Source organism: Vespa velutina, chromosome 3 (genome assembly GCF_912470025.1).
Source record: "Vespa velutina chromosome 3, iVesVel2.1, whole genome shotgun sequence".
In the NCBI taxonomy this organism is placed as follows: domain Eukaryota; kingdom Metazoa; phylum Arthropoda; class Insecta; order Hymenoptera; family Vespidae; genus Vespa; species Vespa velutina.
Genome location: NC_062190.1, coordinates 5,536,270 through 5,562,653, shown reverse-complemented (window position 1 = coordinate 5,562,653; position 26,384 = coordinate 5,536,270). Strand labels below are relative to the sequence as shown.

Genomic DNA, 26,384 nt, shown 5'->3' with positions numbered 1-26,384 from the left:
AACGTATTGGCAAATATCGGATTTCTAAGTAGATTACGGTACTTTGATGTTACACAATGCGTTTGTGGCGGCATACCATATCGTATTTGAGGCAGTGATCCAGAATATACCGCTTTAAACCTGAATCTCTCTACGGATTCTGTCTGGCAGAAGGTTTGCTTTGTGTTCGGAGGTCGTTGTCGGATACATCAGAAGTATTTGCTTTTGAATGTACCTGAGCTTGTGCGCACGCGCACTCTACTATTGTACACCCACGGATTATACTCTTTCGATGTTCGATCGGACACAAGTTTTTGCACCGAATAAATGCTATCGACGTAGCCCAAGAGGTAAATTGATCGGCACGTTATCGGCATCGAGAGTCGATGTTTAGCTTTGTAAAGTCTCAAAAAGCCGATCGTTTCGTTTTAAATGAAAAAAACGTCGTTAACTTAACGATTTTTACCGTTGTTTTCACGCTTCGAGAAATAGTTAGGAAAGTCATGGAGGAAGGAGGTCAGGGTTATTTGCTAAAATCGTCCTAGCTACTAGTCTTCAATTAGACACTGAATTCCTCGTTCATCGTTCGACTTTGCGAATGGACTTTGACAACCGGCCGAAACTTTTCCCTTCTGAACTCTTCGTTTTTTATTTCTTTCTTTCTTTCTATCTTTTCTTCCTTCCTTTCTCCTTCCTTCATTTGTTCGTTCGCTCTTTTCGACTCTACTCTTAAATCCACATGGCTATTACTTCCGGAGTTCTTAACTTTTCGCGATGAAAATCTCGCAAACCGTCCGTAGCAAGAGTTCTTCGTTCTATTGCGAATCTCTATAAAACGTTTCTCCCTCTCTCTCTCTCTCTCTCTCTCTCTCTTTTATTCGAATTGTCGACAAATTTGGATTGAGGCGACAAACAAGTGCTTATACGATCGAATCGAATCTCTTGGATCGTTGCAAGCTTCGAAATTATTTCGTCGAAGTAGATTCGATAGAAAGACACAAGGGAGAAAAGAACGAGAAGCAAGAAAGAAAAAGAGAAAGAAAGAAAGAGAAGCACAAAGAGAAAGAGAAAAAGAGAGAGAGAAAGAGAGAGAGCATCAGCAACGTTGTTTCTCGCGACTGCACCGTGGAAATCGAATTCAGTTATTCTTCGCAGGTCTCACGTGGAATTGGGAAGTCTGGAAATATTGGAGAAACGACCTGGTGAAGAAGAATCGCGATACGGTTAGTCGACAAGGAAGGGAAAGAAAGATAGAAAAAGAGAGAAAGAGAGAGAGAGAGAGAGAGAGAGAGAGAGAGAGAGAGAGGGAAAGGAAAAGGGTTGGGAGAAAGGATCTCGGATCAGGATGGGGGATATTAAAGGTCGAGAGTTGAAACACTCGGTAGAGAATATGTGACTTGAAGGCGCTTCTATTCTCCACTCATTTGGTATTCCGTGGGACGCCTATACCTCCCTATCTATTACCCCCAACTTTCTTCAATCTAGGCGTTTTGCTCTCCTTTTACCGATTTATGGATCCTCCTGCCTCACCACGGGGTTTAGCCTTGTTTGAATTACCAACTCGGTAAGGTGGTTAGGTACTTGCCTACCAAACTTTTTAGCCTGCGTTCGCTAAGCTTCGCTTCCGGGCTATTTTCAAATACCGCGCAAAGTGAAGTCTGGATGGGGTGGAATGACGGTGGTGTGTTGGTTGGGAATGAGGAGTGACGAAGGGAAAAACGGAGGAGAAATGAAGGGAGAAAGAGATAGAGAGAGAGATGAGGAAGGCCGACTTCATTCTCCTGCCCTTTCCTTCCTTATTCCCATAATATCTCTCCTTTGAACTCGCGATGAAAAAAACCGAGGGTAAAAAGCAACCATGCCTTGCTTCTCTTCTTTGACCAACACGAAGTAGTAGACTAACGTTGGCTGGGTTGTTGGCTGGGTTGCTAGCTTGCTGGTTAACTGGCTGGCTGGCTGGCTGGCTGGTTGGTGTCGCTGTCGTTATCGTTACCAGAACGCTGTCCTCGGCACGCTTACAAAAAGCACGAATGAGCGAAGTCCGATATTTCCAACCCTTCGCGGCTCTTATTGACACCTTCTCCTTCGTCTTTGTTAAAGTTACCCTTCGTGCTTACTATCAGTTCGATACTAAATCGCTATCCTCGAGCCATTTAAGATACTTTACTTCCCTTCCTGAAGGTCTTTTAATACTTTTATAATATACATTTATTGGCTATTCTATAAGGATTAATGATGCTATAATTTTGTAGTCGATAACGGTATTCTTTAATATATTTATTTTCTTATTTATTCCTTTTTCAAGTTGGTATCATTATGAGAAAAAGTTTGATACGAGTATCGAGATATCGATATACATAACGGGTGATTATATTTGATATCTAATGATGCAGGACGTCGTATTAAAAGAATATATAGGTACTTCAAGCATCGTTTTCCACAAGGCGAAAGGCGATGGTTTCTTCTTTGAAAGAAAAGAAGATTCCAAATCGTTCAAGAGATAAGTATCTAATGGTAAAGGTAAATTGCTACTATCGATGTGCAGGAACGAGCCGATCGCATGCCAGTGAGACGGACGAGATCGTCGTCCCTGAAGAGTAAAGCAATTTCGTGCTAGCATCGGCTTTTCTCTTGTCCTATCGGTATCGCAGTGTCGTTTAAAAGATCTACCATGCCTCTCGAAAGGTAGCTAGGTAGATAGGTAGCTAGCTAGGTAGGTAGGTAAGTAGGTAGGTAGATGCCTTCTATTTTTCGATTGTGTTCCGAGAAAATTCTGAGCAGATATCGCCTTTCCTTTCTTCTAGTTGCACACAATCACAGAGCTATAGGTGAAATAGAACTGTACGAACGTTCTAAATATCCATCTAAATAAGTCACAACCCTATAAAGAAAAGATCGTGTGTTCTTTCAAGATCAAATTTACGAACTCTAAGAGACCAAAAGAAAAAAGAAAAAGAAAGAAACGAACGATTTAGAACATGGAACGAGACGATAATACTCCAAACTTTTTCGTAGATTCGTCTTTGAATTTTTCTTTTTTTTTTTTTTGTCCTATACAAACAAAAAGAAAATCTTAAAAAAAAAAAATTACGATCAATGAAAATTAGAAAGGGGAAACGAAACGAAATGTCACATTTGGTATTTCAAACGACGAATGAAAATCCTACTTGGATTTTGGAATAGTCGAGGTAGGAATCGTTGGATGTTGGCTGAATAGCATTGGTTGAATGCGCTATTCCATGAAATGAAATTGCCAGTTGTCGGCGCTCTGTCATCGAGATTTCGGTCACTTTACGGATTATCCTCGATCGCGGATTTTAATGACCGGTGATACCAAAGCGGTTAGTAGACGTACATGACTAGATGAACGTTACTGTTATGAACACATACAGACAGATAGAAAGAGAGATAAATAGATAGATAGATAGATAGATAGATAGATAGATAGAGAGAGAGAAAGAGAAAGAGAAAGAGAAAGAGAGAGAGAGAGAGAGAGAAAGAGGGATAGTGCGCGGATGTGAAATAGAAAGAGTGGGGATGGGGTGCGAGCGTGAGGGTATACGTTGCCCACGGGAAATCCCGCACCAACAAATTTCGTCGGAACTGGAATAAAAGTAATTAGAGGCATTCGTGTCGTCCTGTAATTAGCTTGTGTGTGCACTTTCCAGCACGCTACGCTCGGCGACTAATGCGATTCTTGTGACAGCGTCGTCCAATTTCATGCCGCAGTATCGTGGCCGGTTATTCCAGGAGACACGAAACGCCGTTTATCCATCTCGCGAAATAAAAGGGTGGAAGGAAAGAAAGGGAAGAGAAGTGGGGTGATGAGGATGTAGGATGAGGAAAGGGTGAGTGTCGTTGTCCATTCGAAACATTTCGTTGATCTTTGAGATAAATAGGGAAATCATTTTCTTAATAGACACACGGTTGATAATGATCTCTTTTATGTTAATGACACTGATGCTTCGTATACTCGTCTGTCTTTCTTTCTTTCTTAAAGAAGAAGAAGAAAACGCACTGGATTACTTCGTACGATTTTATTCGGCACGGAATCGTTTCCAGCGCGTCTTCGCAATATTCTACGACCTACTTACACCGCATTCATTATGAACGAAACCGGTCTATCCGTCTTTTATCCGCGCTGTCTATCTCCTTTTCTTTGTCTCAACCTAGATCCGAGAGTCGAATACATAACGTCATCCTTGGCGATCAGCTCCTTCGCTCGAAATTATTTCAAGGGTAAGAAAAAAGAAAAAAAAAAAAATTGAAAAAGGAGAAAAAAAGAAATGAACGAAGAAAGAAAGAAGAGACGAGAGAAAACAAGAGGTAAACGTTGATTTTTCATATTTGTATCTAGGTAAAATCATATCGACGATATTAAAAATTTATCATCGTTGTCGCCGAACTGGAAAAACAATCATAACGGATCAGCTGGCGAACCTTTTCGTTTGTGACTGCGTTAATAATGATGTTCACGTGAGGAGAGGCCGCGGAACGGCAGGGCAAACGCTCATTACACGACGAGCATTTGAAAACGTTTCGTCAAAAGCTGAAGTGCAATCATGAGAGTGAAATCACATTGTCCAATAAACAACTTCTCTATATTCTAGATAAGTATATATTATTTCATTAACGCGTCCCTCTTAATAATCGCTAAGTAGTTTACAAGCTATCTGATTAATATCTTTCCTTTTTTTTCTTTTTCTTTCTTTTCTCTTATCACGAAATATAAATAATTGTATTTAGAAATTTCGAGGGTCTATGGTGGATTAAAGTGGAAAAGAGTGCTAGAGTATCGAAGAGGATGTTGAAAATAAATTGGTATTGTCCAAAGTTGAACGTTTCTCCGGTAACTTGTTGCAAATGGTATACAGCTGTGTGACGTTGTTGCATCGCACCGATGCAGTTTTCTACGCTCCCTCGTAATTTTAGCGTAAGCTCTTTAATTTTCACGAAGGCTTAACAAGTTTCCGTCGTGGCTATGTGTAGCCAGAGGTTTTGCGTTTTACCCTTTTCTCTTTTCGGAACGACGCAAACCCTCCTCCTTCACCCTTTTCTTTTTACCCTTCGAGCGTACCAAAGCTCGGCGTCCGTTCTTGTCGTTCGAGCCACGTTGCGTTGATTCACGTTTCACATCTCCCACCGTCTCCCAACCCTTCGTTATTTCCCAGCGTGGTTTATAAATCACTATTACTTTATAAATAGAGGGCGCGCTGAATGTAATAAAGTCTGACGGCTAGTATGAGGTTACTGCAGGCATCTACGTAGGGGTAGCTAAAGATGGTAAAGGTTCATCGAGGCAATTTAAAGTCCTCACATTTGGCCGGCAAACTCTAATTATTCTCTTTTTTCTCTGTGGTCCTCTAATCTTTAAAGATTAGAAAATATATATACATATATATATATATATATATATATCCTGGTAAAAATTATACTTCCACGGAGTTCCTCCCATTTTTCTATTCTTTCTTTCACGTCCTTTTTTCTTTATTCACAAAGAATACACCGTCGACAAGATAGAAACGAGTTTCATTCAACGAAAAATCGTTATCGTGTCGGAAGAGTCATCGAATGTACATACATAGATTAGATACGTATATACCCATATATGAGTACGAAATATGATTTATACATGGCGACAGATCGCCCGATAACCGAATTTCCATATTATCTATCGACAAAAAAAAAAGAAGATGAACGCAAATGAATCAAGATCGTTGAGCCCTTAATCCAATTTCTCCATTTTGAAAATTCCAATCAAAAAAAGAAACCAATTGTGAATAAATCGGTTAAATTATCAATTATTAGTTAAAACAATAAAGGGGGAATTAAAGAAATCGAATATTTCACAAAAAAATTGGAAAATAAACAGAACATAATATTAATAGAGCCTAATGCTTTTGTAATTGTACTACAGCGTTTCGAATTTAATGTCTATCAAGAACATTGTAATCTAGAACTCATGTCACAACGAATCTAGGATCAGACCGATTCGCTTTGGCACAAAGAGACTCGATAGAAAGGGGCAACGGGCTTGACGCTAATTGCATAGTTCCGATGGACGAGAAAGAGCCCACCTTCCTCCTCCTCCTCTTCTTCCTTTCGTCTTCTTCTACGGTATCATCGACAAAGACAGTTTAATCCGTTCCGCGCTATCAGCCAAGTTGCTCGCGCGACGAATGACAATGGCGGTGGGCAACAATGGAAGAGACGATGACGAGGAACGAGAAGGTAGATGAGGAGATGAAGAGGAGGAGAAAAGACGACTGGAGAAAAGAAGAAGAAAAATGATGATCGGTCATGTGATCGACGAATGAAAAAAAAAGGGAGAGAAGTAGAAAATAAATAAAATAAAAACTTTTTGTGGATCTTTGAATTTTCTTTTCGTATTTTGAAATCATCGAAATGTGCTTGCATACAATACGGTGAAAGAGGAAGAAGAAGATGAAGAAGAAGAAGAAGAAGAAGAAGAAGAAGATGATGAAGAAGAAGAAGAAGGCCGTCTCTCTTGGAGAATTAGAGGAAGTGGAGAATAGGTGCTGGGGCGTCTGAACGGGACGACAGCTTCGTACGGAACTACGGGAGAGAATTAAATGGCAAAATATCACTCAGAGCGGCGCACCGAGCGCGGTATCTGCAAGCTCCGGTATTTGAGAGAGAACGATGGCTCCTACGTGACTGAAATATTCCTTCGTAGAAGGTCGTTGGTAAGGATAGGAGAAAGGACGTCTTAGAGAGGCGAGAAAACGAGATAGAGCAAAGAGAAAGAGAGTGAGAGAGAGAGAGAGGAGAGAGACACTGACTTTCTTTGACTGTCTATGCCTGGATATATATATATATATATATATATATATATATATATATATATATATATATATATGATGATGATTCTCGAAGACGCAGACTAAAAATATGTCCCTGTAGGAGAATAATCCTTTCGAGATGCACGTCTCGTGAACCTACTGGCATCCTTGTTGCTCGCAGCTCTGATAAGAACGAGAATTAACTTTGGAATTTGTTTCGCAGGTAGGGAATGTGGATCTCGGGAACTCGCGAGCACGAGATTCTCTTCCTTTGAGAAAAGAGGATGATCTGTCGTAAAACGTTGGTCGTTTTAATGCTAACGACGTCGAAGAAGAAGAAGAAGTAGAAGAAGAAGAAGAAGAAGAAGAAGAAGAAGAAGAAGAAGAAGAAGAAGAAGAAGAAGAAGACGAAGAAAACGAAGAAGAAGTAGTAGTAGTAGTAGTAGTAGTAAAGAAGAAGAAAAAGGATGCGAGACACAAGGGAAAGGCTCGCTCGGGATTGAAAATATTTATCGAAAACTTTGATCGTGAGCGCGAGGATCTTCGTCATCGGTAGGTCAAGCGAAAAATTAAGCGCGCCTTCGCCCGAGGCAGTGGTAGTGGTGATGGCGATGGCGATGGCGATGGCGATGGTGATGCTGTTGGTAGATGTTAGGTGACCGTCGGTGAAGATTAAAAGGTTCCGCGTGAGTGGCGCAAAGTATATGGCATCCCTAGGAAAAGAACGTTTTCAGAGCGTGCGCCAGAACGTGCTGCCTTTCTTTGAGCCGACGTATTAATTACAGCTATATTTCTATTTTCTTGTTTACGGATAATTTGCGAATAACTCGAGTGTTAATTAGTGTCCAGCGGTAAGCAAACGAGAGAGCGAGTGACGTGCTGTTCTCTCTCTCTCTCTCTCTCTCTCTCTTTGAGCCCTATATTTCCTCTCATCCTATCCTTATTACAGTCTTTCTCTCTCAACCTTTATCCCTTTTGCTTGTTTTACAAGGCTACAACTTTTACTCAATTTTTCTTTGATCTAATTGAAAAGCACGAGAAACATATTTTAAGTATCTACGATAGCTATCGACGCTTTCGACGCATGTTTTAAAGAAAAACTTTTATCGATCTATCGAATAAGTGAATTTTATATGAGACGAGAGTTGTAAAAATTGAAAGGTATGTATATAGACTCTAACAAGAGTTAAGATCCCTTCCTTGAGATAATTGTAAAGAGGACGTTCTAGTCTTTGCTCTTAGAACGAATGAGAATTGAGAAAAGCATGCTATTGTCAAGACTCGTGGATCGTTCGTAAACGCGGAGGAGTCCGATAGTAAACTTGTTATCTTTGTCGCAACCATTATCACGACGCACGGTTTGTATACCAATCATCACACTTTTCCCGCTTAACACTTTACAACATTTCGTTAATAATAGTCTCGTCTTAAAATGTTTACGATCTTTTATCTATCTTCCTTCGCTTATTCGTCTTTCCAATATTTTCTTTCTTTTTTTCTTTTATTTATCTTACTCTCTCTCTCTCTCTCTTTTCCTTCTTTCATCTTTGTTTTTTCAACTTCCGCTTCGCGGTTTTCAAGAGAAATCTCATTTCCCCGGCTCGCGACGTAACTGAGCTGCATTTTCACATTTAACGAGCGCCTACGAAGAATAACGTAACGTGCTTAAATTAACAATTACGAGATAAACGGCTGGTAATTAAGGGACGTCTCCAAGGATAGCAGCAAGAACGGCTTAAGCCAAGGAAACGAATCTGTGAAATAGGATGGTGTGTGTTCGGCCATAGGGATGCGTAAAATATGGGAGAGTAATAAAGAAAGGAAATAAATGGAGAAACGGAAGAACACAAGAGAGATAGGGCTTAGAGAGAGGGAGAAAAAAGATAGAGAAAGCGAGGAAGAGTGAGGGAGAGAGAAAGAGAGAGAGAGAGAGAGAGAGAGAGAGAGAGAGAGAGAAAGAGAAGATAGACGAGGATGAAGAGCACGAATGCTTTTGACGGGAGGTTAAGAGGTACCTACAAAGTGTGCAAGGGTGTATAAATCATATCCAGAGATCTCCGAGAATTTGCAAGTTAATTCACCTATGCCTTTCGAGATCACTTTACATTTTTAATACCCTTCGACCTGTGAAATCTCTCTGTGAATCGTTCAATTCTGATCACCTATCTTATCTATTCCATTTCAAAATCTTGTTTGTACTTGCTCCGAGAACAAGGAACGGCATTGTTCTTAAACAGCTTCGTTTGAAGAAATAAACAGCGATTAGAGAAAATCTTTTCCTCGTAAAACGTACTAATCCGATTAATACACATGTACTTACCTACATAGATAAGTATATACCTAAGAGAGAAGAGGGTGATCGCACGCAAGAATCAACGGAATACTAATGCGACTTCAGTTCGTGGTATTCGCGTTCGATTCCGCGACTCGATCGATAACAGAACGTAACTTTCTTTTTCAACTTTGCGACCTTACACTAGTCTCTCTCGTAAATGCCAACAGATTGAGACGGAACAATTTTCATTGATTTTTCACGTCGTTGCGTGGTACTTTTCTGCGTCTCTTTCTCTCTCTCTCTCTCTCTCTCTTTCTTTTTTTCCTTCCAATTGCCAGATGATTTTCAAATAAAGATGATTCAAAGGCTTAATTTCACATTCTATGAAATCGCTAAACTATGATTCATGATCCGCTATTATATCAAAGTAAAATTTATGCCGTTGAGAAATGAATAGAGAGTAAAAGAGAGATAGAGATAGGTAGATAGATAAATAGATAGAGAGAGAGAGAGAGAGAGAGAGAGAGAGGAAGAGAGAGAGAGTGAGAAAGAGAGAGACTGTTCTCGTTACCGTTTGTAAGTATACCGTGCAGGTCTTCCGTTTGCAACCACTAGCGCCTTTTCAGCAAACGAAAGGAAAAAGCGCGTAGGCGGCTTTTACTCTCGCTGTTGCTATCTCTGCTGACGTTGCTAGCATTGCTACTTGTATCGGAGCTTACAATAAACGATCATCAAACGGAATCTCTTTCCGACTTTGGTCAATACCTCGTACCTGTAGGCTGAATGCATTTCAGTCGTGTACTCCTACAGCTTTTATCACTTTTCACGGAGATCATTTTTCCTGTTCAATAAGAGAAGCGTCTCTCTCTCTCTCTCTCTCTCTCTCTCTCTCTCTCTCTCTATTTCTCTCTTTCCCTCTCTATCTCAATCTCTCTCTATATATATATCCTTCTACAAATTGCAACTATGTTCTTACCGACAACATTTCAGGCTTCTATTTAGTTGAGGGTGTTCCTTTTTACAATGCATGTATCATAGTGATTCGTTCGAACTTCTTAGTGATTTAGAGTTCTTGTTGCGAACTTTCTTCGAAATTTCAATACTCTTTGCGATGACTTACGAGAGATAAATATGTGATAGATAGATAGATAGAGACAAAGAGAGAGAGAGAGAGAGAGAGAGAGAGAGAGAGAGAGAGAGAGAGAGAGAGAAGGAAAGGATGAAACATGTTGGTCACGAATAAAAATAGGTTTTTTTAAAACGGTACCGTTTCACGATTACACGGAGGAATATAAATATATGCCTTATTCGATGACAAAGCCTTGCAAAACCATAGAAAAGGTGCTTTTTGGAAAACAAGTTATGCAAAGTAATTTTGCGACTGGGCTGTACTGTCTTACGCCTTAGGGAGCAATAGCGTAGTCTGACCTCGCGAATATCTGACGATATCTTATGTATACTTTTCGTGCCGAGGAAATTGGACTGTTATTTCGAACGTCGAAGAAAACGCAGGCTCGCCAAAGTTCTTTCTTCTTTTCTTTTCTATTATTTCTTCTTTCTTCCTTTATTGATTTCCTCTTTTCCTTTCAAAATATTCGGTTGAAAGACAGTGAAGATTTGTCTTCTAATTCAAATCTTCGTCAAGATCCAAACTCGTGTCGTATTCCATTAGAAGATCAATAATATATTTAAATAAAAAAGGAGTAAGCAATCGAAAAGAAATTTCTTTTGTTGTTACTTCCTGAGCGAAAAGAAAATAACGAAAAATGAATTTCTTCCGTTGTAAAGAAGTCCAATCGTTAAAATTACAATGTTAACAAGGCATTATTTGTGCGATCAAAGCGTGCAAGTCTTTTCTTACGATCGCTTCGTATCGGCTTCGACGGTCGTGCTTCTGTTTTAATTAAGATAAAGGCAATAATTCGATCGACGAAGCATCGACCGGCACGGCTTGTGTTTCAAGCAAGGAGAAGCTCGATTTTATGCTTGCTCGCTATCAGCAACGATCTACATGAAAGCCGATAAAACGAGTTCGTTTGTATTTAACGCATCCGAGCGAGATCCTTTAATAATTTCGAAAAGTAGGCCTCTCTACTTCTAACCACTCACCTACTGCTTCTACTCGTTCTCTCTCTCTCTCTCTCTCTCCCCTTCTCTCTTTACTCTTTAGTACGCGATAATCATGGCGGTCCTATCGTTTGAGAAAAGTAGAAAATTAAGCAAGCTTTCGAGCTGCTCGTATCGATTTACAAATGGCCGCGTTTACGAGCATGCTGAATAAGAACAAGAAGTCGAGAGCGAGTATAAAAAAAGAAAAGAGAGAGAGAGAAAGAGAGAGAAAGAGAGAAAAGAGAGAAGTCGTCGACAGAATCGAAGCTTGCTAAATTATTACATATATTTCTATATACGCTATTTAACGACTTAACGATCCGTTCTTTCCGTTCCGGTCATTTCTGTAAAAGAATATATAAACACAACTAGAAATTAATAAAAATCGATCAAGGTATTGTTACGCGGCGTACAATCGTTGAAATGACAGGTATACATTCTATCGGAAAAGATGTGCAAAGCCGACGTGAAAACTCTTATTCAGGAAGTAAGTAGGCCGCGCGTAGCGTATTGAAAAACTTTCCAGACATTTCGTTGACTTCAAACTTATATCGTCGCGTTTTCTCGCCTCGAATGAGAAAAGAGATCGGCATTTCGATGATCGACCGTCACGATTTTTCTCCCTTTAAATTTATCCCGCTTAACGTGTCGAACTGTGTCGTCGTTGTAGTCATATCTGTAAAAAGGGCAAAGTAAATTTCTGATATTTCTTCTTAAACGAAAATGAAACGAACAAATGTTTAATCATTTCCTTTCGAAATATATAACCAACGATTTATTTAGAAAGGTTATTAAAAGATCAAGATAAATAAATAAAGAAAAGAGAAAGAAAGAAAGAAAGATTGGAAATTAAAAACATAAAATATTATTTCGTTTGCTCCTGGAACAACCTAATTAGCGCGTAAACCGTGAAAGTAAAGTTTAAAGTAAATGTTTGTGAATATTGAAGAGAGAAAGAAAGAGAGAGAGAGAGAAAGAGAGAGAGAGAGAGAGAACGTGGTAGAGAAAGAGACATAAAGTATGGCTTTTGCAAATTAGCGAGGCATGAGTTCACCGCGAAATTCGTCTCTTCACGTTCGCACATCACCGTTGACTTGCTTGACTTTAAGTGAAAATATAAAGTAAAAAGATTGATGACGCGCGTTTCGCGATACACGTATATACTATCTCCTTCTTCTTCTTCTCTTTCACCTCTTCTTCCTTCTTCGACTTCCCCGCGAAAATGGCGATGCAAAATCGTTCATGACTCGCTAATGTTTTGTAGCTGTTCTTGTTCCCGACACAAACGTTGATAGATCGTTTTGTTGACCAACAACGAGATGGAGTTCGTCCGTCCTTCATGAAGAAAAAGAAAAGAAAGGAAAGGAATGAAGATAAAGACGAAGATGAAGATGAAGGAAAAAAATAGGGAGAAGGACTAAAATAGAGAAAAAAGAAGAAGGGAAAAGGAGAGAGAGAGAGAAAGAGAGAGAGATAGAGATGAAAAGAGAACGATAAGTGAAAAAGGGGAAAGAGAGGGGAAGAGAAAGAAAATAAGAAGAAAGGACAAGGATGATGAGAGAGTGAGAAGGGAGAGTGGAAGAAACGAGGTGAAGTTGCTTGGGTAGTAGGGTATCTGCCTATTATTCACGCAGGAGATAGGTAGAAAGATGGAGAGAAAGAGAAAGAAAAAGAGAGAGAGAGAGAGAGATAGAGGGAGGGAGGGAGAGAGAGAAAGATAGAAAGATCTAGCTCGATCTAGGAGAGCCCGGGGTGAGGCCAGACTTAGAAAGGTGAGTTAGGGGTTCGTGGCGAATTCTTATAAATCAAAACAGACACGCTATCCCGTCTCATAGGGTGCTTCTACACTTTCCTGCGGCCAGCACCTTCTACGCCTTCCTCTTGCTAGTTCGTCTCGTTTGTTCAAAAAAAGAAAAAAGAATACAAGAAAAAAGATGAGGGAACAGAAGAAACGTCGTCGTGTGAGATTCGTACTGAGAGGTGAGAAAAAAAGGCGGTCGAATTGTGGAGTAAAGAAGAATGCGTGTTATTGCACTGATCATTCCATTTCGAACGTCTCTCTTTTGATGACAATGTCATGGTTGTCAGAAGAAGTAAGGAAAAACGAAGAATGTCGTCTTCGAAAATCTTTCACGTTCGAACCTCATATCTTTCTTTTTTTCTTTTACGAATGATAGCAAGAATGCATTAAATCATATATCTAAGATATAGTGTATCGTTAATAAATATTTTTTTATGATTACGATTTGTTCATATTACCGACTCATTCAGTTAGAAAAATTTCTTTCACCCTTAACTCTTGAAAAAAAGGAGCCTCGGCAATGCGATACTAATGGCCTAAAATCTCACCTATTTTTTCCTTGCATTTTTCTCAATGTTAATCGGGCTATGGCACGCGATCAGAAAAATTCTCCCATCAAGACTAGACTAACCCTCCCATTATGGAAGGTATGGGCACCAATTTGCCTCTTTCTTTACCGAGAACCGGTTATTTTGACGTTACTCGTTCATTGCGTCAATGGAACGAGGATATATTCTTGTCGTATTTAAAGCCGTACGTATACGCGTAAAACCTACGGTTATCGCGTACGGCCTTAACTACGACAGAAATAAATTGTTATTCACGAGCATACGCGGTAGTACATATGTGCATATGCTCTTTCTAGGAGATGTATGTATCAGAAAAACATTCAACGGGAAACGACGTGTCTCGGGTAATCGTTAGAAAAATTATCGTATGGAACGAGAACTCGATAGAGATAGATTATCTTTCTATGAAAATAAGTTACAATAAATTTGATAGACGCTGGTTACAAAAATGGATAAAACGTAGCAGACAGTTTTAAAAGTAGCCAGTTTTGCTACGTATTTTTCTTTCCTGGTTTCTTTTTTTCTTTTTCTTTTTCTTTTTATTTCTTTTTTTTCTTTTTTATTCTTTTATTTTTTTTTTTATTTTTTATATTCTCCTTCTTTTGCCGTTTTCCCTCGAAGATAATCTCATTGCACACGCATATAGACGAGAAAACGTCTCTTTTCTTCCTAGTAGCATGGGACGCAGAGAAAGGCGCTTTCCTCGACGTGATATTTACGAGCTAAGTAAACTAAGTTCGGTTGAAACTTTTAGCCTACTCTGCCACCGTCTGCCCATCTCTGTCTCTTTTCACTTTTATATTTACGCCTTTCATTTGCACTCTTCTTTCAACGATAATATAATATTTACACGTGGAAGAAGCACCAGGTTACTTTGCCCACCGCGTTGCACCATTTTTTCCTACGATTTGATTTAAGCTATTCTAAAGTTTTCGAAGTAACTAGATTTTTATTTTGATTAACGTGAGTATTTTAAAAACGTAGTATCATAAAAAATGATCATAAATTTTCGATCGAGTCGATATAAAAATTATATCTTTGTAATTTTTATCTTCTATATATGTATATGAGAAATTAAAAAAGAACGATATAAAATTAATATTCGATATATAAGAGATAAACAAAAAAGTTCAATCGAAAATCCAATGAAATACGAAAGAGAAAGAAAAATAAGAATATAAGAGCAAAAGATAAGAAGAAAAATAGGAGAGATAAAAAGAAGAGAGAAAAAAGTAATTAGAAATATAAAAAGAAGAAAAAGAATAAGAAGAAGAGAGTTTGGAGCAAAACTTACGGGGGTTCTGGACGTGTACGGGAGACGGAAGGTTGGCTCGCGTGACGTCGAGAGAAGAAGGCATCTTGGCGTGCAAGGTGGCGAGGCACGAGTTCGCCACGTCGTAGATGAGATAGGCGCCGTAGTATCGGCCCGCACTGCCCATTTTCAATTTATTCTTACTCGGCACCACCGCCATTTTCGACCACCGTCTACACACATGCGGCCACTTTTCTCGCGACGAGCGAGTTTTCAGTAACCGAACAACGAACGTTCGTTAGTTCAATTTCGTTGATTCGATTTAACACAGTAAGTGTAGATATATTACGGACTCGATGTTATTAATATTGCTGTTATCTCCCCACATAACGTAAATCACACATTTGTATAGCTCTAATTATGTATATATATATATATATTTTTAAACGACATTAAAAATGAATCGATGGATCAAGATCCATCACATACGTACACGAGAAGGAAAATTTTGATTAATTGTTTACTGTTTATACTTGTATCTATCTAAAAGATATCTAAACGACGAGAAGATAAAATTTTGAAGAAAATTGTGTTCGCTATGGTTAGCAGGTGTTGTTCTATGACGTCATCGAGCGGTTTAGTCCAATTCGTTTAAACACAACGTTTCTTCGTCAATATTAGCTGCGCTGTCTGATGGAATAGAGTTCGTTTAATTTCGTCTTTTCCTTTGTCTTCTCCTCGAGAAAAAGAAGACGATCTGATCGTTGATCGACGACATTCGATGTTACTAGATAGATAAATAGATAGATAGATATAGATAGATAGATAAATAGATAGAGAGAGAGAAAGAGAAGGGGGAGAGAGAGAGAGAGAATATCCTTGATTCTCTGCGGAGACCGAAGGGAAACTTTTCGACGACTTTCCGCGAGTCTTCTCTCTCTCTCTCTCTCTCTCTCTTTCTCTCTCTCTTCTTCCCTTCCCACGAATATTTTTCACGGTAGATCAAACTCCTCGTACTATCGCTCGTATAGTGTTGTAACTGTCTGCTACTTGAATAAATTCGTGTACTGAACGGACCGAAACAACCTTTTGAACTTTTCTTGTTTCCTTCGTAAAGGAACAAGAGAAAAATACAACAGAACTAGTACCATTTTCTATAATATTTAAAATTTGTAAAAACGCAAGAAGAAAGAGAAACGTCCCGTTGTTCGAACAAGACCTCAAGAAAAATACATAGGAATGAAACGAAGCGGAAACGCTAGAGATCGCGTGGCAAATTATCACCATGAATCAACTCAGCCGTTTCCTTGCGTTGAAACTGATTTCGATAGCACGTTCCTCGAATAAGCTTGGAAGAACGATAGTCGTCGAGCGAATGGTCACTCGTTCTATACTCTTTTATATGAACGTACGCACGCACGCATGTTGTGGGCTGGGCAAGTCGAACGGAAACGGTGCGGTTCTACGGAGCGGAAGCTTCGAGCGGAAACGTCACGAGTCAACGGGCGCTTCTCTGATTACGCTTCTCGCAATCTCGAGCGGAGATAAAAAAAATCGTATAACGCGTACTCAGCAGTACTCGACTATTTTCGTTTTTATATATACATATATATATATATATATATATATCCATATAAAATATTGTATATATATATATATATATATATAAATTATTCTATGTACGTATGTAAGTATGTATATGTCTATTTCTCGTTCTTACAATTTCGCCGCTCGCTGTGTCTTCGTCCGCTTCCTTGTGCAGTCGTCGTCGAAATGTGATATCTCAAGTGACTACTCAAGGACGATTTGTTGAAGAACGGCTTTGTTATTTTCACGCACGGTTACCGCGGGACTCTCTCGGGACGCGTATCTCAATAAATAATCTTTCATTTTCTTTTATATTTTGGTAAACTGTTCTTACGCTATTGTAGCCCGAGAGTGTTTACAAAGTAACGAATGTTAAAAGGATTCCGAAAGACATCGATATTTATCAATCGACGTATGTAGCTTTGGATTATACGTTAAATATACAACGTAAATAGTACAGGATAATTCTCGCCTAACGTAAACATCCATTTTGATAATTAATATTTCACATTGCATTAAGAAATTTTTGTCATTCATTGATTCGTCAATCTCTATTTCTCTTTCTTTACGCTCCTACGGTCATATTTATGAATCTTCAAATTTTAATACGATGAAGTTAAAAATGATTTTAACAAGAATATACGTTGACCAAAAGAATAAAAGTATTAAATCATGAAAAGTCCTTTCTTTGTTCACTTGATTTTAACGCAACGAACGTTTTCGCTGTTCCATCTGCCTGTGGCCGCGTTGTTTTTCGAACAAAACAGAAAAATATTAATTTTACATGAGCGACGGTATACGTACATACGTACATACTACATATACATTTTTAGTTTTGCGGAACAACCGTTGTGCTGAAACGAAATGAAAATAAAAAAGGAAGAAAGTACTCGCGTGGGAGAATATGGTTGGATAATAAATGCATGCGCAGCTACCAAAAATATTCCCCTACCGCCTCTAAACCGTCGTAATTTTTGGAAAATTTTTACGTTTTTTTTTGTTAGTTTTCTCTTCGATAATAATTTACACACACACGTACACACACACACATACACATACACATACACATACACATATACAAACACTGCATTCCGTAAATAAGTATATTGACGTTAATAAAATTGTAAGTCGCTCGATTTATTTCGATCCATTTATCATATTATTACGAGTTTAATGTGATACAAGAGAAAAAATAATTTGTAACTTAAACTTATTTGGAATATATCACGATAATTATTCTACACAATAAAAATTCAGTGATATCGGTAGGCAAAGTAAACGCGTTTCGAATATCTCTTAGGTTGTTACATATATAATTTGAAATTTAAGTGTCACATCTGCTGCAACAAATGGAAATGAAATCCTATTGAAATGCAATACTATCGTTGAATAGGCGATATTAATGAATTTAAACTGAACGAGAAATATTTTTACGTTTTCACTCGCATTCCCGAATAAATGAACGATGAAATTCAGTACTTGCGGACGCAAAATTACAATTACGATCTTGTTATTGGGTCGAACGATCCTCTCTGTTTTGTCACTAAGATAAACAATACAAAAGTATCCACCACAATAATGACTTTGGACGATGAAATTCACTTTAATTACTGGGAATCACGATCGACGAATAATAATTATATATATATATATATAAAATATTATATAAAAAATTATTTCTATATAATATTATTTTTATATATATATTATTATTTATATATATATATATAAAATTATATATATATACTTTTTATTTCGATGAAACTATAATTGCGATTAAAAACGTGAATGTAAAAAGAATGTATCACACGAGCATGCAGGTGATCGACTAACCGAAAGGCTACTCGTATCGAGCGAATGTAGTAGCGTGTCATACGCGTGTACGTAAGGAGAGTAGGAGGAAGAGAAAAGGACAGATATACTCGACGGCATATCGTATCGTATCGCTGTACGATTCGTACAGAAGAAGAGACTAGTAACGTCCAGCAAAGGCTCGGTTACAGCTCGAACGAGCCGGCAACTACACGATGACGACAATGACAATGGCTTGGTTACTCGCTCGCTACTCGCTTACTCGCTTCGGACAGAAAGGGACGAGCGAAACAGGAAGGCGGTCGTATCAAATGCTTAACGCCGGCAAGCCAACACAATGCTCTCCTAACCCGACCTATGCAAATATATATATATATATATATATATATATATATATATATATAATATACATATATATATGTATATATGTGTGTATGCGTGTTGTATGCATATATATATATATATATATATATATATATATTTGTATGTTGTACGTATGTATGTATGTATGTACGTAGGGAAATATAACCGCACAGCTGGTCAAAGTACGCGAGTCACGATAGACATTGTTTATTCCGTTGCAAAACGGTCGAACACATTACAACGCTTCGTGAGCGTGTCGCGAGCGAACGAGGTGAGACGGTGTTTCGATTCGCTCACTGACTCCTGATTCGTCCTTGTCCAAATCCTTCCGTTTATCATCAGTTGTGATTTTCTCTGTTGCCGGTCGTCGTTGAATTTATGTCTATATGGTTATTCGTATACTTGTACATATCTCGGCTGAATATTATTAATGGAAGGTCGAAAAAAATTACGATTTAACGTGAAATTTAATGGGACTTATTATAATTATTATTTGCTCTTTAGTCTATATCCAAAATCAAGTGGATCCTCGTTAAATCATAATATTCTTGTACGAGAATCTCGAGGACTTTCGTGAATTCTAGAAACGTATTTCTTTTAATTCCAATCACACACTACTCTCTAATCTCGAACCATTTCGCGAATAACGTTACCGTGGCGCGACGATAGAACAGTCTCTGATATCCGATAAAGGATCGATATATCTGAACTTCGAGAACCATTTCCGTTAGAGTGGCTTTAATTGCCGTACGAACGTTCGAGGGACTATAAAACCTAATTAATGCGATAGATACATTTATATCGAATCGAAAGGTGTGCAAGGTTTAGTAGGAAGTAACCGAAGTTGAGTCAAACGGTTTCAGGTCGAAAGTCCAACGACGAGGAAGAAGAAGAAAAAGAGAAAGGAAGACTAAAAAAAAAAAAAAAAAAAAAAAAAAAAAAAAAAAAAAAAGAAGAGGAAAGTTTTTTCAGCTGATACAAGAGATTTTCTAAATCGCAAGGACTTCAATTTTATATCCCGTCGATATCAAAGCTACATTTAATTAACCACAAAATCCAAACGGTTCGCAAACTCTCGTCGAATTCCTTTATGACCAATGAGATTCATGTTACCAGAATTCAAAGTTTATTCTTTCTCTTTAATTTTTGTTTTCTTCCATTCACTTTTTTTTTCATTTTATTTCACTTTATTTTATTTTTATTCAAAAGATGGATAGAATAAAATCGTATTATCTGATGTGTTCTCTATGCGCCATGTGACGTTCTTCTTGTCTATGTCTACGTTACAATTCTCAAAAGCTATCGCGTTGTCTCGCGTGTATTTCCTCGAGAAACTTCATCCCCAGACTTTCGCGCGTAACACGTATCCACTATTCACCACCTACGCGAACGCACTCAACAGGTTATTGCGCCCGTACGACTTACTACCTCAACCTCGATCCACCACGATTTTTCTTTTTGTTACATATTGTGCTATATCCTGTATATCGTATAACCGTGCTCATACTCACGACGATAATTAGTTATGAACATTAATTACTGACTAATAGAGGGAGTAGTTCCACGAGTTCTCGATCAAAGTTTCTCTCTTTTTCTCTCTCATTCTCAATCTCTCGAAAGTGAGAGGTTTCTTTAAACGTTAATTACTGCGTTATAAAGTTTGGGTTATTTATCGGGCAATTTATGAATTGAACAATATGTACTTGTCCAATAGTAATTTTTCTTAATTAATATACGATTCATTCTATATAATATCTCGTTGTTATAAGAAGGAACGAAGTAATTGCAAGTGCGAAAGTCGTTCTTTTTGAACTTCGTCCTTTTTTTCTTTCTCGAGATTGTGTTAAAAAAAATAAAATAAAAGAAACTCGACAAGACCACACGAAGTTGCACGTTTGTTCGATCGTTCGAATATATTTTAAACGACTTTAAACGTATCGAGAGTGAAGTTAATAAAATTGACAGATCGACGAAACCTGTCTGTTAGAAAAAATCCTTCGATTTTCTTCGAAGCGATAAAAATTTCTCGCGAGTCTTGATTCTTTCAATATTTATTTTTCCTTTCTCTTTCTACTTTCTAATAAATGAAAAAATGAAAAAATTTATTAAGTTGGTTATTCGTTTCTACACTTTCTCTGCTGAATATTTTAAATAAATTATTAGATTGGGGATCACGTTTTGCTAATCTATATCATTTGGCTTAAGATACGAAGGCTTTGCGTTCGAGATTTGAAAAATTTTTGATCAATGACAATGACGATGGGCTTGCGGAGAAAGGAGTTCACGGATCACGAGAATCGAGTCAGCGAAGGCGGTAAAAAGCATCGGTTACCGATCTCAAGGGGCCACGGAAATGGAATAGGTTTGAAGGGGTGTTGGAGCGAGAGAGAGCTAGAGAGAGAGAGAGAGAGAGAAGGAAAAAGAGAGAAAGGGAAAAGGAGAGAAGGCGAGTTCGTATTAGGGGTAATGGGCATTATCTCCATCGATCCTGGCTCGCTATCCTACCACTCGACTCCCACTTCGCCTCCCATAGCTCCTCTTCACCACCCAACAGGCCACCTCCACCATCGATAGTAGAAACGGGTGGTTGGATTCTCGTTCGAATCAGCCGTGGCAAAAACGCATGGGAATTCGTCCGGTCATGGGATATGCCGAAGGTATAGGATCAAATGGATGTAGGATACAACTTTGAGCTAGCTGATAGGAAAGAATTCGTTCGAGTTTCGTCACGTACATCGTGTAGCCTATCAGTTATGTGCTTGAAATCCTTTCGTGTGTAAGTTTCACGACGTCGAAAGAAAAATTCCTTTTACCGACGATCATACATGTTGAAGGACGAAAAGAGAACTAAACAAGTATTTCTTTTATCTCGTAAAATTCAACCTCAAGTTGGATATTCTTTCGATAAGTTCTAGACGTTGATATTCGGCCGGAGACTTCATAAATTATTTCCTTCTCCATTCTGTAATAATAAGGATTTTATTTTCTCGTAACTCTTTGCTAGAAAAGCTGTTCGTTTCTCGTATTCCAGACGTTAATACGGATAAGACTGTCTTTATTTTATCGTAGCATCGAATAAATATCGATCTTGAAGAATCAATTTATGACCATCGATAATAATATATTGATATCGTTCGGCTAATTATATTTGTTCGGTTTACGTAAGGTGATCGAAATATCCTGAATTAAAAGGAGAAATTTTCGAGAAATGGTCAACAAAAAAAGTACTCCTCTTTTTCTTTTTGCAGATAAAAGCAATCCGTTGGGGCTACATTACAAACTTCGCTCGAGTCCATTTTCGAAATCCATTTTCGAAATCCATTCTCTCGAAGAATTTTCAAATTTATACTTCAACATTTGAGATTTCTCTCTATCTAAACCAGTTTCTCCATCATCGCGGTAATTACCGACGATGCACGTTGAAGCCGCTTTCGAGAATCATCGATTTCAAATTCTCTCGAGACATGCTTGCTCGCAAGCGTAAGAGAGAGAGAGAGAGGCTAAGCAAATCGCACGTTTCGATTACGTTTCCGGACTTTACTGTCGGATTCGTCGGATAATCGTAATTCCGATTCCGCTTCCGCAGCTGATATCCCACGATCTCCTCGATATCTAATCAGTATAAATTAGGACGAAGGAAAGTGTCGGCTCGTCTCTCTCTCTCTCTCTCTCTCTCTCTCTCTCTCTCTCTCTGTCTCTCTCTCTCTTTCTCACTAAAAGAAGCGAGACAAGGATGGAAGAAAAGTTGAAAGAGGAAAGGGTATATTCGACGAATCGAGGAAGCGAGTTAGCGACTTTTTTTTACGAGGGTTTTACCACTCTCTCATCGTCAATCGCAGCATCACCTCCTTTAACACCACCTTCGTATCACCTCCACTAGTAAGAGTTGCAGTATGTGGCTATTGCAATGCGTCAAAGTGGAAAGGTGCTGCCTGACGGTGACTAATTGTCGTAAAGACGATTCGTGATACGTTTTATCTCTAAAATCCGATTGTCTTTGCTGACTGCATTTCTTCCATTTCCACATCGTCCTTCCCTTATAAGCTTACGTTCGCTGATGCACGAATTCGAGTCTGTAATTTTAGATTGCAAACGAAAAAGAGGAAAAGAGATAGAGATAGAGAAAGAGAGAAAAATAGAGAGAGAGAGAGAGAGAAAGAGAGAGAGAAATAGAGAGAGAGAGAGAGAAAGAGAGAGAGGGAGAGAGAGAAAGAGAGGATCGAAGTGTCGTGAACTTTCCAATCTTTCAATTATCGATAATGAGGGAGAGTGATCAAGAGAAGTAAAGAAACGGTGGTGTTGAAAGAATCTGAGCTTATGTTCGAGCTACGAAATTCAATAGAAAAAGAGAGAACAAGAAGAAGAAGAAGGAAAAAGGAAGGAGAACTACTACTATAGCTGTTACTTTCGATCGAGATGTTATCGGATAGCTTTCTCGAGCGAAAACTTTGCAAGACGCGTATCGAAAAAATGTGTCATGTCTACGCAAGGAACCCATTCCAATCTTAGTTTAACACCCTCAGATCTCTTTTGTTATTTATATATATATATATATAGATGTCGCTTCGTGTTAATGTTTTTTTCGATGAATCATAAAGTAGAGAAAGAGTATTTGGTATTTATAAAATAGGTGTACAACGGTGAAACTTTTGAAACTTCGTACCCTTTGTCTAAACTTATAATAATTTAAAACATTGTTGCTTATAATAAATATTATTAAATGTTTATTAATGTACACGGTGAGATGAAAATTAAAAAGTACGATATATCTTAGCTGTCCATTTGTTTCACTTGAAGGAAACAAACGGAATGATCGTTAATTAAACTTCGTCTTAATGAGCTGATTATTACATTTCGACTTTTCAAACTGCAAGAACTTTTTATGCTAGCTTTGTTCTCTTCTACGTTTATGCTATAAACTTCGCACTCGGTTGAAATATGCTGGATGTATATACATGTCATGTATATCTATGCCAGAAACCACGAGGAGAGAAGCTAAATGAGTTCCTGATGATCCTTCACGGTCCAGCAGTGTACACGAATCTTCTTCGATCGTACCGAATATCGACTTACCCTTATCCAACGGCCTCGGTACTATTTCTATCGGATCGTTTGATCGTTATCATTCGTTTCATAAAAATATTTAAAAAGAAAAATAATGACGTATCGAAGACAATTGCAACTAAAGATTCTCGTATTATCTTGAACATTTTCCTTTCTTTTATTCCTGGTTATCTTAAGAATTTTAATTATCCATCGGCGTTATTCAAAAGGAGAAGGAAAAAGAAGAGAAAGAAAGGGAGGGAGGAAAAAAGGAAAGGAGGAAGAAGAACGATCGATTGGAGTTGAATAAAACCGTAGAAACATGTATAATTCGGGATAGACCAGAAGAGACCGTAAAAACACTTTTCAGACAAACGCTATCTCGAGACGAGCATTACCTTTCTCTCTCTCTCTTTCGAATTACTCGAATATTTTTCGTCAGCTTTTACAACATTTTAATTATTCGCAGCCGTCTCCACTCTTATACGTTTTCCATTTTTATTAATCTCTCTCTCTCCTCTCTCTCTTTCTTTCTCTCTCTCTCTCTCTCTCTCTGTCTCTCTCTCTCTTTGTCTCTCACCCTTTCTTTCGTGAGGAAGGAAAGGAGCTTAAAGCGGCAGTTAAGTAACGCCGAGCGTGAAAGCCGGAAAGTATCTTATGGTCAAGTGCGTTTCTTTCCTCCGATCTTTCTTTTACAATCGAATTTCTTTTATCTCGTTTCGATTGTCTTTCTCTTAGATCGAAGAAAGTACGAAAGATAGAGAAAGAGAGAGAGAGAGAGAGAGAAAAGAGAAAAAGAGATTTATCATTGACAGTGTAGGAGGAAAAAGTAAGAAAGAAAAACAAATCAAAGCCGAAGTTGTCGTAAGACGAGAAAACGTGTTCGTTGTTCATTCTTTTCTTTCTTTTCGAACAACTTTTTCTATCACGCTCCCTTATATTCCCTTCTTTCGTTTATTATCCTTTATCCTTTGATAATGAAGTATTCAATTACGAAAACATTGAAAAACCTTCGATATTTTCAATTATTATAATTAAGAATTATTGTACTCGATTGTTTGGGATAAAATTGTTTATATACATGAAATGTAACTAATTGTAACAGTCGGTTGGGATAGATGCGTAAAGAAGAAAACGTGAAATTAGATGGACTATTCGACGGAGATTGGTAAGTGAGCGAACGGTGACTGAGTACATTTCATAGTGAGAGCCATCTTTTACGTGGCATAAGGGCACCCCATGGTTCTACGGAAACCAGAAGATAGCTAGATAGGTAATGCGATGCGCCAGCAGCATCCCTCTCTTTTTCTTTCTCTCACCCTCTCATGGTTCCTTTTTCAGCAGCCTCCTTACTTTCTTCGGCAGGCTGGCATCCCGCGATAAGTAGATCTCTATCGAGATTATCTCGAGCAGCCGGTTACGTTATTACCGCGTTTGAGACGCGAGAGCCAATGATGTTATCGAGTTCTTTGCCTATCGAATTTCTTCTCCAGGAATTCTCGATTCTTTTTCGACGTTTCTTTTCTCTTTCTACCTTTCTCTTTTCTTTTCTTTTCTTTTCTTTCCTTTTTTTTTTTTGTTCATATCTTTTCAAATTTTTCATCTTCCCGATCGTGCTCAACTCGAAACGGTTTTGCTACGGAGGGTGGAAGAGACAAAAGCGAGAGAAAGAAAAATTTTCTTGGATAAAATCGCTCAGGGAAAGGAAGAAGGAAAAAAGAGAGAGAGAGAGAGAGAAAAAAAAAGAAGTAAAGGAGAGCAAATTCTCACGGAGGGTGAGATCAGAGAATGAGAGAAAGAGAGAGAGAGAGAGAGAGAGAGAGAGAGAGAGAGAGAGAGAAAGATAGCGGAAAAGGGGTGAGAAACGTTGTTGGATTTTCTCGCTCGTGACGCGGCATTAAGATAGCGGTTTTTCTTCCTTGGAAAGTAGTAAATACGCAAATAAACTTTCCTCGTTAACCTATCAGGATTTCGATAGTCCCGATTCGCGACGTTCGTTTTTTGGTAAAACGTTAACTTCCTTCTCAGAGGTTGGTTTCTCGAGAGGATACGACGATCGATATCGAATCCTTCAAAGCAAAATGACTACTACTCGAAATACTTCTTTGCATTTAGAAAATATATCGGATCCCTTTCGAATGCCACGAAGCATGACAATAATGAATTCGAAAGGTCGTCACGTGCGGTTCGCCTAATGGCCGCAAATTTTGTGAACGCGCCTAAAAAGAACTTTGAAAGAGGAACGCCATTCCAGACCCTTTCAGACAACTCTCCTTCCCCTTTTTCTCCTTTGCCTCCTCTTCCTCCTTTCGAGTGACACGCGGCAGCCTAATTAAAGTAAAATTCTCGCTAACGCTCGGAGAAGGATCACGGTCGTTAGCTGTCCGTAACTGTGTTTCCATTTAGTTTAGTAGTACTTTAGAAAGTAGAAGTAACTGAATGGCGTTAGGTAAAAATCGATTGACCTATATTTAGCTTGAGTGCGGGTGAAATAAAATATCTTGCTAATTACGCGGCTCAGGACGCGCGTTAATTACACGGTTACGGTGTTTTAATAAAAAGAGAACGAGAAAGAGAGAAAGAGAGAGAGAGAGAGAGAGAGAGAGAGAGAAAGAGAGATGATCGAGCTGTCCTACCTAACGTTTACTCTTTACCGACTTCGAACCAATTGAAACTTAAATTGTACGAAGTTAAGATTCAATTCGAAAGCTTTTCATCGAATTTCGTTGAATGCCGAAGGCGAATACATGGTAGATAGGTTGAGATATCGACGATGAGAAATCGGTCGAAG

The 26,384-nt window shown here is 38.4% G+C and overlaps 1 protein-coding gene across 13 annotated transcripts in view; it reads right to left on the bottom strand.

Annotated features, from left to right (window-relative positions):
* The window catches only part of LOC124947720 (nucleolysin TIAR-like), a 506,703-nt gene that overhangs the window by 122,395 nt on the left and 357,924 nt on the right, over window positions 1-26,384 (bottom strand). The window contains exons 1-2 of one of the 13 annotated variants that reach the window (XM_047490264.1): window positions 16,509-17,257; window positions 14,831-15,575 (exon numbers count right to left, since the gene is read on the bottom strand). The exons of 11 other annotated variants lie outside the window; for them this stretch is intronic. In XM_047490264.1, the coding sequence (XP_047346220.1) occupies window positions 14,831-15,008 (178 nt within the window). In that variant the 5' untranslated portion in view covers window positions 15,009-15,575; window positions 16,509-17,257. Of the gene's footprint in view, window positions 1-14,830; window positions 15,576-16,508; window positions 17,258-26,384 lie in introns of those variants that run through there. One more of the 13 variants, XM_047490263.1, reaches the window with a different exon arrangement.